This window comes from Prosopis cineraria, unplaced genomic scaffold (genome assembly GCF_029017545.1).
Source record: "Prosopis cineraria cultivar Desert tree isolate PC_DT_omini unplaced genomic scaffold, ASM2901754v1 PC9, whole genome shotgun sequence".
Lineage (NCBI taxonomy): Eukaryota > Viridiplantae > Streptophyta > Magnoliopsida > Fabales > Fabaceae > Prosopis > Prosopis cineraria.
In genome coordinates, this window is record NW_026555340.1 from 14,183,926 (window position 1) to 14,200,746 (window position 16,821).

At 32.0% G+C, this 16,821-nt stretch overlaps 1 protein-coding gene across 1 annotated transcript; it reads right to left on the bottom strand.

Annotated features, from left to right (window-relative positions):
- Positions 1-5,011: 5,011 nt before the first annotated feature.
- LOC129319584 (receptor-like protein 7) lies at positions 5,012-16,349 on the bottom strand. The gene is made up of 4 exons (XM_054964684.1): positions 16,201-16,349; positions 7,348-8,026; positions 7,152-7,254; positions 5,012-7,032 (listed from the first exon to the last, which is right to left on the bottom strand). Exons 1-4 carry the CDS (start codon positions 16,347-16,349, stop codon positions 5,012-5,014), a joined length of 2,952 nt encoding a protein of 983 aa, XP_054820659.1.
- Between the last annotated feature and the right edge of the window lie 472 nt (positions 16,350-16,821).

Sequence of the window (16,821 nt, forward strand, 5' to 3'; positions counted from 1 at the left end):
AAATATCCAATGTCATAATTTATCTTAATGCAAAACAAACAATTTAATAGGTGCTAGTTTAAGGGATGTTACAAGTAGTAATTTGAAAGTGAAATTTGGTAATCAAATTGTACCTTAAGTAAAAAAGTTTAGATATTTAGGAGTTATTATGCAACATAATGGGGAAATTGATAGAGATATTGCACATCAGATACAAGTTATGTGGTTTAATTGGAGAAAAGCTAAAGGAGTTATTTGTGGTTGTAAAGTATCTAATAAACTTAAAGGAAAGTTTCATCAAACTGCTATAAGATCAGTAATATTATATGGTAGTAAATGTTAGGCTTTAATAGGACAACAAGAGTATAAAATTAGAGTAGTAAAGATGAGAATGTTGAGATGGATGTGTGAACATACACATAAAGAAAAAATTTGAAATAAGTGTATACGGGGAAAAAGTAGGCGTTGTATCTATTGAAGAAAAAATAATAAAAAAATCATTTAAGATAGTTTGAATATTTATAAAAAAAATCATGGGAGGAACATGTGAGGAGAGTAGAATAAATAATTTTGAGCCTTGTCAAAAGGGGTAAAGGAAGGCTAATGACAACATTTGTGAAAGTTATTGATCTCGACCTCTTAATTAATAATATTTCTAAAAGTTTGATAAATGATAGAGTGCAATTGCATTATATAATTTATGTAGTCGACTCCACCTAATGAAATAAGGCTTGTTGTTATTGTTGTTTTTGTTTTTGTTGTTACACATATTGTTTTGTTAAAGTTCTTGTTGCACCTTTAATTAAGTTAAACTTTTAAAAGTTTTCAGTTTAGTCAAAAAAATTTTAGACACCCAATTTATTACCCTCTTAGGTGTAGTTGCTTGATCTTACATAAAGATGTGAACCAAACATGCTTTACACTTTCTTGTCTCAGATCTGCAATTTCCTAGATCTTAGCTTATTGCAATGAGCAACAAATGCCACAGCCTTCTCTTATGATCATGTGCCACAAGAAATTGTTTTTTTTTTATATTCCTCCTTTCAAAGGTAGTAGCATTTTGCATATGGACTTGGAAGGCCTTCTCTTTTGGTTTATGAATTGGTCTATTTCTGTTTCTTTCTTTCAACTCCCCTCCCCTCTCCTTTTCTTTTCTTTTGCTTGGTTGTATTTTTGTGTTTATTATAATATCTGTCCTTTAATTAAAAAATGACAATATTTGAAAACATTTTTGGTAATGGACTGTCTTGAAAAAGATAAAATATTTCATGTGGATTTTCACACACAATAGAGGACACACTCAACAACTTAGAGCTAGTCAAGGCCTCTCGAACACTGATTGATGCCCTTTCGAGAGTGATCAACTAGAAGACTCGATGCATCTGCTAAGAGATTACAACAATACTTCAAACCAATGGAAATCTATGATCAAACAAGAGCATATGGATGTCTTTCTCAACTAACAAGGCGCAGAGTGGGCAAAGTGGAATCTTAAAATTGAAGCAAGTAACAACTTCATTAGGAAAATTCAATGGTCTGTGTTATTTGGTTATATTTGTTGGTATATATGAATCGAGAAATGTAAATTCATTTTTTATGTTGATTATGTTGTTGATTGTCATGATGCTAACTTGAGTTTCTTTAAAACTTGTATGGATAAAGTTTTATTGGAAAATTACAATCTCCACCCCTCCTTAGAGTGGTGGGAGAAGATTGGGATATTTCCAATGGTAACTTTGTCAAGCTTGAAGTGGATGGTTCTCTTCTCCCAAGTGGTTAATTTCTTTACATTTCATGTACAAGGAGTGTAATATCTATGTGGACTATTTAGCTAGACTTCCTCATAGCTTAAATAATCCGTTTTGTTTCTTTGATCAACAACCATCTTCTACTTTTGAGATGCAAATTGATGAAAGTAGGTTAGGTTAGTGTTTGTTATTAGTCGGCTTCCTTTATAGTTTATTTCTTTCTTTCAGTTTTTCAATTTGTAATAAAAAAAATTGAAGTATAAAGATAAAGATACAGGAGGGATTGGTAGGAGGTGGGAAACCAACTCCAAGTTAATGATATTGAGAATTTGTAAATTTTATGAAGTTTGCTTTTTCATAGATCTCAACTTTAAAAAACTTGCTTTCACTAACACTTGATGATTGGGAGTGGGAAAACAGTTATATTATGATTTACTGATTTTTTTTATTTTGAAAAATTGATAATTTCATCTTATATAAATAATTTTTTAAAGAACCAATGTATATGTATTACAATTTATTAATGAATTTTATACATAAATAAATTATGTATTGAATTTTATTGTATAAGATATTATTTTATTATGAGAGAGATGGGGAGACAAGACATAATTTTAATTTTATATCAAGAATAGTGCAAATTTTTTAAAATAAGAGAGGATAATAAAATCCAAATAACATTTTCTCTCACCTCTCTTGAAATGAAAAACACAAGAAAAGAAAAATTGAAAGGAAAGGAGGGGAGGGCCTTCCATTTTTACACCAAACAGGGGCTCTCCTTTCCTCTTCTCTTTGTCAAAACCTTCCAATCAAATACTAATGTATAGAGAGATGGAGTAGAGATGAGAAAGGAAAAATGATTGTAACATCTTAATTTTTTTTATTTTCTTAAATGATAATGTAGAAATATGTACAAGTGATGGGGTGAATTACCCTTTATTTGCTGGAGAGAAAAATAAGAAGGAAGAAAAATTTCCAAAAATAGTACAAAAAAAGGCTAACATATACAAAATTACCATGGACTTTAAGGTTGCTACACAAAACTTTTAAAAATTTAAAATTAACTTCCCTAACTTTTTATTTTTTATGATAGACTTGCCTACTGATATTTTTTTAGTTATTTTACTAATAAGAGTTGCTATGTCATATTAAAAAAAAATAAGTAGCAGCTTATGAAACATCTAATGTAAGTTAATAATAACTTTATAAAAATTTTATTCATTTTTTTTGTTATTATTAGCTTACATTGGATGCCACATAAACTACTACGTGTCATTTTTTTATATAACATAACAACTCCCATTAGTAAGATAATTAAAACATAACAATAAGAGAGTCTATGGTCAAAAAAAAAGATTATGGAGGTTAATTTTAAATTTTTAAAGGTCATGTGGGTTTTATAGCATAGCCTCAAAGTTTAGGTGAGTTTTGTATATTTTAGCATAAAAAATTTACTATTTTAAAAAATCTCTCCTCATAATTTTCTCTCTTTTTTATTTTATTTCCACTTTTCTCTCCATCCAAACCAAACCTTAGAATATATTGGGTTTGTATTGAGGTGTAACACATTTAGAATTGAGTTATTTGGACCAAGTGGATGTGGACAAATGGTAACGATTTGGACTCTTTAAGCATAATTTCAAGATTGATTTATAGAGGTTTGAATGGAAAACATCTTTTAGGAGATTACAACCTCTTAAATGGAGATCAGATTTCTCAAGGAATTAATTTCATGACTATCAGCTATGGGGATACCTTAAGTTAAAAAAAAAAAAGAAAAAAAGAATTGAGCTATGTGGAGTTTTGTGATATAAAGGAATCCAACGTTTGATTTAAGTTTTAATAATTCATTGTATAAATACTATGAAAGCTTGGTTAGTGGCAAGGGAAGTTTATTGATCAAGCATGTCATTGAAACAATTCGTTTATAAAATTTCCAATATTGTTCCATATATACTCGAACACCTTTTTCATGCAGCTATAACAACTTATATTTTTGAACAGCGATAGTAAAAATCACTTTTTTTTCCTGTGAACTGTAAGAATTAGCATTTGATTCTTCCAAATTCTAACAAATTTCTAGCTATAATATTTGAGCATTACATATCCGATTTAAGTGTTAAGATTAAGAAAAGTGGCTATTCTTCTTAGCTGTGCCATAAATTGTATTTTTTTCACAAATATCCCCAGTTTGAACTTTTACCTTATATTCAATTTAATGATTTTTTATAACTACTTTCAACTTATAATAAAGGGTGTAATTGAAATAATGCAATGAATGCACAATTTTTTTTATTTTTTGTGATTTAATTGACTACTTTGTGTCAAGTCTTGGCTTTACCTTGTAATCCTATTTATAGGATAGGGAAGTTATTTATTTTGATTCTATTTATAAAACATTTTAATTATTTTTATATCCATCTTTGTTCTTTTACTCCTATTAAATGTTGGGAAAGTTATTAAATGTTGAGATATTTTATTTCTAGTTCATATATTTTTAATAAGGGTAAAGCTAAAAATTTATAAAGTTTTTATATGTTTAAAATTTTCCTTAATTTTGATAAAATATATTAAAAATAACATATAAATAATATCGTAAGAAGTATTTGATAAGGAGAAGCGAGTACATATAGCAACTTGAATGTAAAACCATGTTTTCCTTCATCCGTCTATGTCTCTTACACGTATTACAGGAAAATAAGAAAAGAAAAGGAAAAAGAGTTGTAGTACCATTCTATTTTATTAGACATAAACTAAAAAGAATGACATTAAAGCCCCAAAACAATTAATTTATGATAATTAGGTCCCCAATAAAATTTTTTATAAAATCAATTGTAAATATTAATTCAAATAATTATGACTTTAGAAGTTTTAATTGCAAATAAGACACATAAATTTTAAATATATCTCTCCATTTGCAATTGGGATTCCTATTTGCAACTGTTTGAATCAATATTTATAGCTTGTTTTTAAAAAAATTATATTAAGACCTAACTATCATAAATTCTCTATTTTGAGAATTCATTGCATTCTCCCAATCAAAAAGGCCTCCACCTTAAGCTTTTGTAAGTCTTCCCTCCACGATGTTCATATACAAAATCAAGCTGAGGAATGATCTTCCAAAGCATGTAGTCTACATGCTTAGAGTATTGCAGCCTCCATTGTTGACAAAACATAAGGGGAAGGATAAAAATACCAAAGCCAAAAGTAAATCCCAATTCAGCACTCAAGAAATTCCAATCAATGGAACGCCCAGAATTTGTTTTGTATGATGATGGTGGTGACTATCCTGAAACCCCACCCAAATTGCAATTATGTGTCAATGGAGGTCCACATAAGCCTTCATAATTACCTTCGAAAGAATCTGCCTCAAATGATTGAATTTGAGTGCCCAATGGGATTGGCCCTGTCAGATGATTGTAGGAGAGATTGAGAAATTCAAGGAAATATAGACCTGCAAGCTCTGCACTGAAAGAGTTCATTGACAAGTCTAATGCCTCAAGATACTTCAGATTCCCTATAGATGAAGGGATATGACCTGAAAAAGCATTTTGTGACAAGTTGAGAGCATGAAGTGCTTGGAAGTTCATAAGCTCCTCTGGTATTGGCCCTTCAAAATGGTTGGATGAGAAATCCAAAGAAGTGAAGGCTATGAGAATCTTAGTGAACTTCATTTGTCTTCCTTTGTTGACAATTGTAACTGAATCCAGGTAACTCAGATGACCAAAATCATTGGCTTTCACTTCAGAAAATAAGTGGCTGATCACAAAAGGTGGCTCTGATGCAATAAGTTTGCTTAGTTTGAGTGCAAGACCTTTATTCACAGTGGCTAGTGTAATCATGAAGTCCACAAGATCATCATCATCAAAGATGTTAAAATACAAGTGGCCAAATTCTGATCCATTGCCTTCTTCATCATCAAGCATCACCAATGCTTTCCAACTTTGCAAGAGTGCTACAGGTAGAGTACCACTTAAGTTATTAGAGGCTAGATCAACAATTTGAAGTGCCTCCCACTTCTTAGTACTATCTGGACATTCAAGACTACCATAAAATCTGTTTGACCTAAGAACCATGACTCTCAAAGTTGGAATTTTCCCTAGGAAACATGGAAATCTATCAGTGAATTGATTGTTTCCAAGGTTCAAGACTTGTAGTTTCTGGCAATTGGCTAAAGACTCTGGGATTGTGCCACCTATGAAATTTTCATTGAGGTCTAGGAACTGAATAGAACAAGAAGTTGAAAATGCATCCAAAATATGACCTTTGAGGTTGTTTCCAGCTAGATTTAACATCCTAAGAGTGCTGCTCTCTGTTATCAAACATTCAGGAATAGTTCCACTAAAATTGTTATCAGAAAGATCAATCACTCGAAGATTGGAAACATTACAAAGGGATTCATGGATTTTTCCTTGAAAACTATTGTTTGAAAGGGAAAGGAAATATAAGAAAGGAAGGTGGTTACCAATGTCTGGTGGGGAAATAGAACTAAATCTATTGCTTGAGTAGTCCAAATAGATTACTTCTTTTGGAAAACTGGGAGCTGGGCCTTTGAGTTGGTTGGAATGAAGATCAAGAAGAAACAAATTGGAACTAATGTTTTGAAAAGGTCCCTCCAAATCTGTTAGAAAATTGTTGGAAAGGTTAAGAAAATACATGAAATCAAACCTCCAAATCCAATTCGGTATGGTTCCTTGAATTTGGTTGTTGGATAAGTCCAGGTACAATAAATTGGTTAGATTTCTGAGAAAACTAGGAAACTCCTTCAGCTTGCAAGAAGCCAACATGACATTGTTCAATTTGGGGAATGATGACAGATTAAGCTCCGCCAAAGTTGCATCAACTAGCAAGTTGTTGTGAGCAAGATCTAGTATGGCCAGATTTTCCAAGCTTCTCATCATTTCCAAATGTACAGTTCCATTGAACTTGTTTGAGGAAAGTTGCAGTAAATTGAGTCTTCTGAGTTGAAAGACTGACACAGGTATAGGCCCTTGTAAATTATTCCCACTGATATCAAGGATCTCTAATGGGGATGAAGAAGCATTTGGAAATTCATCTAGAAAACCCTTGAATCCATTATTAGTGAGGATTAGTTCATGCAATGAGGGCAATGTAAAAAGTGACAATGGAACTCTCCCATTGAGAAAATTACCACCTAAATCAACAGTGGCAAGATTTTCAAGGCCATTGAAAAGAAACGATGGAACTTCACCCTGTAAGTGATTGTTATACAGGGATAGATATGTGAGGTTCTTGGACATATTGAAAGATGGAAGCGAGCCAGTGAAGTTGTTGAATGACAGGTCTAGATGAACAAGTGAAGTCAGCTTTGAGATTGAACAAGGAAAGTTCCATGGAATTTGGAGTTTGATAGATCTAAGGCAGACAACTTCCTTAAATTGTGGATAGAACTTGGTAGCTGACCTGAGAAATTTGTGTGGCTAAGGTTCATTGTGTGGAGAGATCTATGAAGTTGGAAGTTTGGTAAAGAACCCTGAAGATCCTGATTATCTGACATATCAAGGACCTGCAAATTTGGTATTTGGAAGATCCGTTTTGGAAATACTCCTTTCAAGTTGCAACTTCTAAGTTGCAAGGTGGTTAAGTTGGTCAAACTCACCAAGGTCTCTGGCACCGAACTTGCCATATTATTATTATTATTCAGTTGAAGTACTAAGAGAGACTGAAGCTTTGCAAGTGAAGAATCAATAGGTCCAAAGAGATTACAAGATGACATACTCACAATTTGAAGATTCCTCAGTGAAGATAGTGCAGCGCCCCACTCCTTCCCCTTAGCTGATATCTTTACCCCATCAAGATATAGTTCTTTGATTTCTGTGAGGTTCTGCAAAAGCATTTCTATACTTGGCTTCTCAAGTATTAAAGTGTGAATTGGGGTAGACAAATCAAGAAAAACCAGCTTTGTTAGGTAAGATATCTCAATTGGAATCTGACCCTTAAACCCAGCGTTTGACAAATTCAAATACCTCAAGTTTTTCAGTCTGTGCAACTCTGAAGGAATCACAGAATGAAACTCATTATAAGCCAAGTTCAAATTTTGCAGAAATTGCAGGTTCACGAGACTATTTGAACTTATTAAACTGTCAAATCCTCCAGAGATTGATTCTTCATTCAAATCAAGAGCTATAACATGTCCCTTGTCACATGTTACTCCATTCCATTTGCAGCAATCATGATCACCATGGTTCCAATGAACCAATTTTTTGGACTTGTAAAGGTCAAATATGAGGCTGCTGTTAAGAGAAAGCAGTGCAGATTTTTTATGGCTATGGCAATGGCTGGTCACAACAAATATATTGATGCTCAAGTTTACGAAGCAAAAGGATATCAGAAAAAGCCATGAGTTTAGGATAAACCTCATTGCATATGGAATATAATAAGAGACACCTTTACAGTAAAGCTTAAAGACAAAGTAACAAGGAATGTGAAGATGGTTTTTGCCTTAGGCGCACCATCCTTTTATGCCTCACAACTTGCATACATTTGACTGAATCAAAGTTGGACTCTTATTGGTGTCATGAGCCCCTTTGGAAGTCAAGCATTTGTCCCATCCCACTAACCTTTAATTTTCCCATTATAAACGTTAAGTAATGTTTTGATTAGTGGATTTGAATTCAAACTTTAGATTTAAAGTCTAGTATTTAAAATTCACGTATTTAAAATATTATATATGAATAGTTTAAAAAATTTCAAAAGAAAGAGAGAGATGAATTAAGATTTGAAAGTAAAATTAAAAATGATAAGTTTATCTTTATTTTTCAATCAATGAGAGATGAGAAAGAAAAATATGAAAAGACACAAGCATTATGAAGACATCAATAGTTAAAATATGAAACAAATGAGACATCAATAGTTAAAATATGAAACAAATGAAAAGTTTGAAGTGTCTAAAATTTCAAATAATTAAGATATAGAAGGAAGTTGAAATTATTAAGGAAATATAACAATAAATGAATTTGAATTTGAATTGAACACAATTTTATAAATTTTTGTGTATTCAAATAAGGAATTTAATTCAAATCTAAATCTTCATTAATCCAAACACAGTACTAGTGTGCTGCATTTAGCAATTTCACATGATTTATTCTTCACATATGCCTTCGTGACCAATAGAAGCAACTGAGCAGGCGACGCCCACCCTTAAAACTCCCTTCATTCCCTTGCATTGTTTGCAGATGTTAGCTTAGAATAAGAGTCCAACTGTCCAAGCCTATCAGACTACCTCCTCTATGCCTGTTTGGTTTTCCTGGGCTAAAAGCTAATTTGCTAAAAGTTTATCTAGCAAACATCAATTTAATAAAAGTAAACTATAACAAAATGTGCAAAATTTGTATTTAGATATATTTTTTAAAGTTTAATTTGATAAATTAAAAATTATTTAGATTATATATAATAAAAAGTATTTTAAAGGACATTGATTTTTATTATTTGTAATTTTTGTCATACAACTACTTTCATATTAGAAATGTTTGAAAAGCATGTGATAAAAATTTTAAATAATAAAATTTTTTATATGTTAAACAATAAAGATAAAAAATATAAAGTTTTATGTTGGACAGAAATTATATAACTTAATATCAAATGACATTTTAAAAAATTGTCTGCAATTTCTTTTCAGATAAAAATCCATCCAGTGCAATTTTTTTAAAAATAAAAATTAGAGATAGCATGGTCATATATTGAGAGGAGATCACATTTCAAAAGCTCTCTCATATTGCTTCTATCAAATTCAGGTTCAAAGACTTTTAGAAAATATACTTTCAAAAAGTTGATTTGAAGTCAAATTAAATACCCAAACAATCAAACCTCTCTCCGCTTTTTGAAAGTGCAAAAGTGGGAAAAACAAATGGGCGGTTACACTTTTTTTTTTTTTTGGGGCTTGACTTTGAAAATTAGAGTATTTTACTATAAAAAAATTATTTTAGTCTAACCCGTTTATGTTTGGTAAAAAATGGGCTTGAATTTAAGCTTAATTTACTTGTTTAAACATGCATTACCTTTTTTATTTTAAAATATTTAAGTTGGTATTTTAGTGCATAAATATTAAATATTATGATGTAAAAATAATTTTAGAAAAATAAAATAAAGACAAGCTTTTGGTTCCAGCCCTAGGTCTAATTAATAAGAATTGGAGCTTGGGTTTAAAGAAGTGATTAATTTTAAGATTAAAGTATTTCTAAACCTAAGCTCACATGATCAAGCCCATCCATTTTAGTTCACTAAGAATAAACATAATTATTGTGGTATTTCTTGAAACTATTTGATTATTGACCGGGAAAACAACTTCTTCTTTTATCACTTTCTTCAAGTTTCTAAAAATTCATCTCTTTTCTGTAGAACTGTTGGAAGTAAAACAAGAATTTGAAAAACGAAATAAAAGAAAAAAGTGCAGAAAGTTCAAAGTCTAGAAGAAGTCTAGGAAGTGATTGGTTCTGTGCGGAGGTCAAGCCGGTCTTAATAAGCAAAATTGGTCTTTGCCGTATGTACAACTATTAAAAAATATTAATATACTACTTCCTCCATTAAAAAAATATAAAATATTTTTAATTAAATTTTATTTTAATAAAATAATTAATTATTTTTAAACTAACATAATCTTTTATATTTATTCATATTTAATAATATATTTCACTTTAAAATAAATATAAAGTAATTTATTCATTATGGACACTTTTAAAAAAAAAATAGCTTTACATTTTCTAACATTTAACACATCAAAAAATGTCTAATATTTTTTTCAGGAAGAGAGTATTAATTTTGGACAATTTTCCCTACTATTTATAAATAACTAGATATATAAATAGATTTATTCTTGATTGCATGGGGATAATTTAATTTTTAAAAGGTTATAATAAAATAAAAATATGAAAACTAAAAAAAATATTTTAGTATATTCTGGATCTCTGATTTTTTTATTTTATATAAATTAAAATCTAGATAATAACATATTTTATTTTAAAATTTTTTGACCTATACTTATTAAAGATATAAATAATTTTTTATTTTATTTTAGATTGTGTTCTCATTTGATTTTTTTTTTTTTGGGGGCAAGGCTCTCATTTGATTAACATGTGAAGAAACTTTAAATTCTGGTTAAAAATAAACTTTTACTAAATCATGTCCCTACCCAACAAGTATCCCTTGATCTATCAATAGTTGTCTTGTATCGTAGCAACATGTCAGGTCCCACATCGGAGGGACTTAGGGAGGATCCTGGTTATATAAGCGGGTGCGCTGCACGCCCTAATAGGTTAGCCTTTTGGGAAAAGAGTAATGGCCCCATGACAAACAGCTTTAAATATTTGGTATGAAATTTTACCACTTGAAAGGGTCCTACAAGTGCTTGATCTTGTTAAGTCCCATCAACTTGAGTCAGGCAGATCTAGAATACAAGGCAAAAAATGCAAAATTTGTTTTTAAATTTTCTCCTCTCTTGTCATGTCAATTTAAATATAATTGGGTTATTATATTTGAGAATTTGTTGGCCTATTCATCACCTGCAAAAATGAAACATGCATATAAAGTACTATACACTTTGCAGTAGAAACAACTTTTGTAATGAATAATTATATTATATTGCGTATGGTGCTCTATATACATTTACAATATATATTGTAGGATACAAAACCCTAGATAGCATAAAGAAGGCTATTGGGCTACAAGTCGATACAAAGGTATATTTAGTTAAATACAACAGGTAACACAACAGTGAGGCCCAAATGGTTATTGGGCTATTTTATACTCAAAGCTCATTTAGTCTTAACAGGCCCTCACAAACGAGGAATAGAAGGCTTATGAATTTTGAATTTGGATTTGAAGTCCGGATGCTTTGAGTAAGAGAGAGCTTTCGTAAAATGTTGGCAAGCTGCTCAAAAGATAGTACAAATCTAACAAAAAGCTTGTGATCAAGTACATATTCTCGAATGAAATGAACATTCAACTTGATGTGTTTTGACCGAGCATGGAATATAGGGTTTGAAGCTAAGGTTGCCACACTGAGGTTGCCACACCAGGCTATCAGAGGCTATCAAAGGTGAAGAACCAGTTCTATGTAAAAGACTGAATCTGAGCCAACTCAAAAGCAAGATCTATGAAAGCATAATATTCAAACTCCAAGCTTGAATGAGCAACCACCTTTTGTTTCTTAGCTGACTAGGAGATCAAGGAGTCGCTAAGGAATACACAATACCAACCAACCAATCGACGATCATCTGGGCAAATGGCCCAATTGGCATCAGTAAACCCTTACAAGGTAAGATGATTACTTGGCTTGATGTGTAGACTTAGATCTGATGTCCCTATAAGATACCGTAATATACGCTTTAAGGTTTGCTAGTGAACATTAGTAGGAGAAGTCAATTTCAAAAATTGACTAAGTTTATTGACAACAAACATAATATCTTACCGTGTATGAATGAGATACTGAAGTGACCTGATTAGTTATCTATAGACTATTGGATCTTTGAGAGGACTACCATCATATTTTGAGTAGTGCCTGTTTACAACCATTGGTGTAAGAACTAGAGCTATGTTAATCATACTAGATCTATTAAGAATGTTATAAATATAACTCTCCTATTTTAGGTAGAGTCCTATCTCATCTCTATAGGCTTCAACCCCAACAAAGTGATGTAGTTGACCTAAATCTTTGAAAGCAAACATAGTGTTGAGTTGCTAAATGAACATAGTTAGAGCTGTTGAAGAATTTCCAGTAGCTATTATATCATCTACATAGACCAAAACAAATGTAACATCCGGGAAAATTTAATCCTGGTTTATTAACCTAATAAAGGTAATTAGTGAATTAATGAGGTATGTGGCCAGAGGGGCTTCACTTGGTGTATTTGTGGTGATTTTAGCCTTATAAGTGGTTCTGGATTGATGGCGAGCCACCCGAGCAAGGAAAGAGAAAGAAAAAGTAAATAATTGTTCTCTATGCCACATGCCGCAACATGTGGTCAGTCTACCACGATGCACAGAGATGAATTTGAATACAATGGGCTCCTTTGTGCCATGCACTGCGGCAAAAGGGAATGTGTGCCACGGTGCACGAGAAAAAGATCTGATAAATCAAATACATTCTGTGTGTGAAAATAGAAGAAGAGGAGGAGAGAAAAATAAAAAGCTCGACTTAGGCTTTGCTAAGGCACAGCATTGGCTTCCATTGTTGACATTATAAAGCTCCCAAACACCCAAGATAAGTTTGTAGTGCCTTATTCTTCATTTCTCTCCCTCAGTTATGATGATTTATGGTGGGGTTTGAGTTGGAAGATGGATTTTTGGTCCATAGGAGTATGGGACCGATTTTATTAGTTAAAATGAGTATAATGGGAGTTGTTTAAGGTATTAGAACATCACATTGATAATTTTAAAAGTGGTTAGTCCATGAGAGCATTTAATATCCGAAAATTAACATAAATATGGTAGTTGGGAGAGGTTTATATACATTAATGATGGTTTGAGGTGTCATTAGTGATAATGTACATTAATGGAACCTAAAGAGCCCATTAGATATGAATGGGTAGAGATATATAGGATTGGTAGAATAGAGGAAAGGTGGAATCAATATTGATATTTCCCTTAAAGTGTGATTGTAATGATATTCTTACTTATGATTGCAATGTGAATCTTTTGGCACCATTCAAGCTTGTTGAAGCTTTAGAAAGTTGGTATAGTAAGGGATAAACCTTTGACCTCTCAAAGGTTTGAGGTAACCGAGAGAAACTTAATCTTTATAGTTGAATGTTAATTATGTTTATGAAATATGAATTATGATTTAAATTAACGATGCATATTGGCAAAGTGTTTGATTTGGAAAATAATTTTTGAAAAGAAAACCTTGATTATGCAACTCTTTATGTTTTACGAAATTGATTGTGATTTTTTATTATGGGTGAAGAATTGTGATGTATTATGTGAATTATGTAGAGAAATTGAATATGGTTGTATGAGATTAATTGCCATGAATTAATTATTGAAATGCATAATATGTGATAAATGTACATAGCATGATCATTAGCAGGAGCTCGCCTAAGGAGAGGAGTAGATTGATTTAAATCTATGTGGTACTAGTAGTGATCCTTGGAATCGAAAACTAGTCTTAGCACTGACCGTTGGAATTGAGAGATAGCCCTTGTCCCATGATTAATTTGAGACTGTCTCACTTATTCTACGAGGGACTTGAACCTAACTAGTCTCTACTGGTTTAGGAGGCTAGATTAGGGGTATGACACTCCATGGTTATTATTATTAGAGAAAACTGGATTACATAAGTAAGTGAGTTCATCCTGGCCTGGTAGCTCCTTATAAGTGGAAGGTTAGGTTAGTCCGTAAAGGACGTAGCCACGTGATAGCCACCGGTTTCATGTCAGAGGTAATAGGAGGATATAAGGTTGGCATATAATCATATATATAAGTCTGGCTATATGGTTGTCAATTTTATGGTCTGGCATGTGTTAAGGGTGCATGGTTGTTATTTTTGTAATCCCATGTTGTGCTTTGTAAACCATCATGAGATTGTATGTTGTCGGCCCGGTCACATGGTTGTTAATTATGTGAACCATAGCCAAGTGTTTATATGTGATATCTGTGTATTTTCCTAATTGCATCTATTTACAATTGATATGCAACTATATAAGTTAGGTAAAACTTGATTACTAAGTACTTGTACTCACCCATCAATTTTTAATATTTTCAGGACCTAACTCATTGGATCCAAATTGAAAAAGCACATAGAGGCCTAGGATTGTGGAGTAATCCTCTTTATACCTCTTTTTGTTACTTTCATGTGTATTTGTTGATGTAATTGCCAACTAGGATCATTTATGCACTACTCACATGATTTTATGTATAACTAGTGTATTTCGTGCCCTGAGTTGGTGAGTTTTGGTTGTGAACCTGTGGATAGGGCCAAAATACTTATGCAAGTAAAAACATATGTATTTTGAACGATGGATGAAATTGATAATTTTGTGCAACATTTCCTCCCCCTTTATGTTTTGTGAAAATCAAGGGTTGAGTGATGATTTTATGATATAAGTGTTTTTGATTTCGTGTAGTGCATTGCATAGGTCCATTAGAGTTTATTGAATGTGGTCGGATGGTTGGTATGAGCTATTGGCACAAGTGGTTGAATTGGGACACCTATTTATGAAATTTTGGGAAAAAAATTGTCAAAATGAGTTTTGGTGTCCAACTTTTTATAAAAAATGAGTTCGAGTGTAAAACCAATGCCATTAGCTAGAGCTAATAGAAAGCTCCGTGTAGACACCAAAATCACCTCAATCAGACGTTGGATGAAGATTTGGTATGCATCGAAAGTTTGCTCCCTATGTTATCAAATGTTAGCATTGATGCTATCAAATTTGTGCAATGCACCGCAGCGCATGGCATCTCACGTCGCAGTGCATGACACAGAGAAGACAAGCCATGGTGCATATGTCATTTTCTGCACAAAATTTGTTTTTGAATTTTAAAAGTCATTATTTTGGGTCCCAATTGATTTTTAAGCTTTCGCTTTACTTTTAAAATTCTGATTGGAAATTATTAAACAATGTTTGAGATTCAACATGTTGAATTCAGGATTCTTTTTAAAAAGGATTAGAGAAATTTCTTTTTTATGAAATTTAACAATTTGGTAATCCTTTGAGGGTTAAACCCTAAATTGCTATGATTTGAAGTTAAACGTGGTTTAGTAAGGGAGACCTTACAGTTTGGTCTCTTGGTTCTTATAACAAACATAACAAATCTACCATGTTTAATAAAAAAGAGTGATGAATCACTCTTAGAATGTAAGAACCCCCACTTGAAAAGAGTACTTCACAGCTTATCAAACTAGGCTTTAGGTGCTTGCTGTATACCATACAAAGCCTTCTTTAAAAGACAGACATGAGTAGGAAATTTGGGGTCTATGAAACCATTTGGTTGCTTCATAAGAACTTGCTCATATAAATCTCCATTTAAGAATGCATTATTGATATCCATTTGATGTACTTGCCAGTTAAAAGTAATAGCAATAGTAAGAACAAATTTGAGAATTGATGCCTTGAGAACTGGACTGAAGGTCTCTTCAAAATCAATGCCTAGATTTTGTTAAAAACCTTTGGCAACTAGTCTTGGCTTGTGTTTTTGAAAAGTTCCATCTACATTAAACTTTGTTTTGAATACCTTCTTGCAATCCACTACATTCCTTTATCCCGTATAGGGAATTAACACCTATTTTTTGTTGATAATTAATGCATTAAACTCATTTTGCATTACTTTTCTCCAAGCATGAGATTTTAATGCTTTAGCAACATTTCTAGGCTTAAAATCAACAGATGTTTTAGTCAAGATAGCACCAACATAGGGTATTTTAGTTTTGTAAGTACCAACCTTACTACGAGTGAGCATGGGATGTTGATTAAGAGAAACAATTTAATGAGAATCTTTTGTTAAAGAGCCACTTTCATACCTGTCATTAGGATGTTCAGTCATGTGTTGAGGTGACTGATTTTCAGCACTGTGTTCAGGACTGACAGCATGATAATCATTTCTTGTTTCACGTTCAATGATAAAAGGAGATAAACTTGGAATTAATGAAGCAGAGATTGCTGGAGACATTGTAGTGGAGGAAATTGGTTATAGACTGTCTTTACTTTGTGATGAAATCACATCATTGGCACATTTTCTCTCAACCAAGGCTAGATCTAATTTGAAGAAAACTTCAGGATAAATCTTCTCTTTAGGTATGACTCTTGTTTATAAATCCTATAACAAAGGGAAATTCTACCTTATTAAATACAACATGCCTAGAAATATAAATCCTACCAGCAGAACTTAAACATTTGTACCCTGTGTGAGCATTGCTATATCCTAAGAATACATACTTGGTGGACCTAAATTCTAACTTATGTTGATTATAAGGTCTAAGGTAGGGGTAGCATGTAGAACCAAAAACCTTAAGTCTTTCATAATCTAGATTTTTGCCAGGTAACTGAAAATAAGGTGAAACTCCACCTAACACAGTTGATAGTAATAGATTAATAAGGTTGGTAATGTAACATCTGGAAAATTTTAACCCTGGTTTATTAAC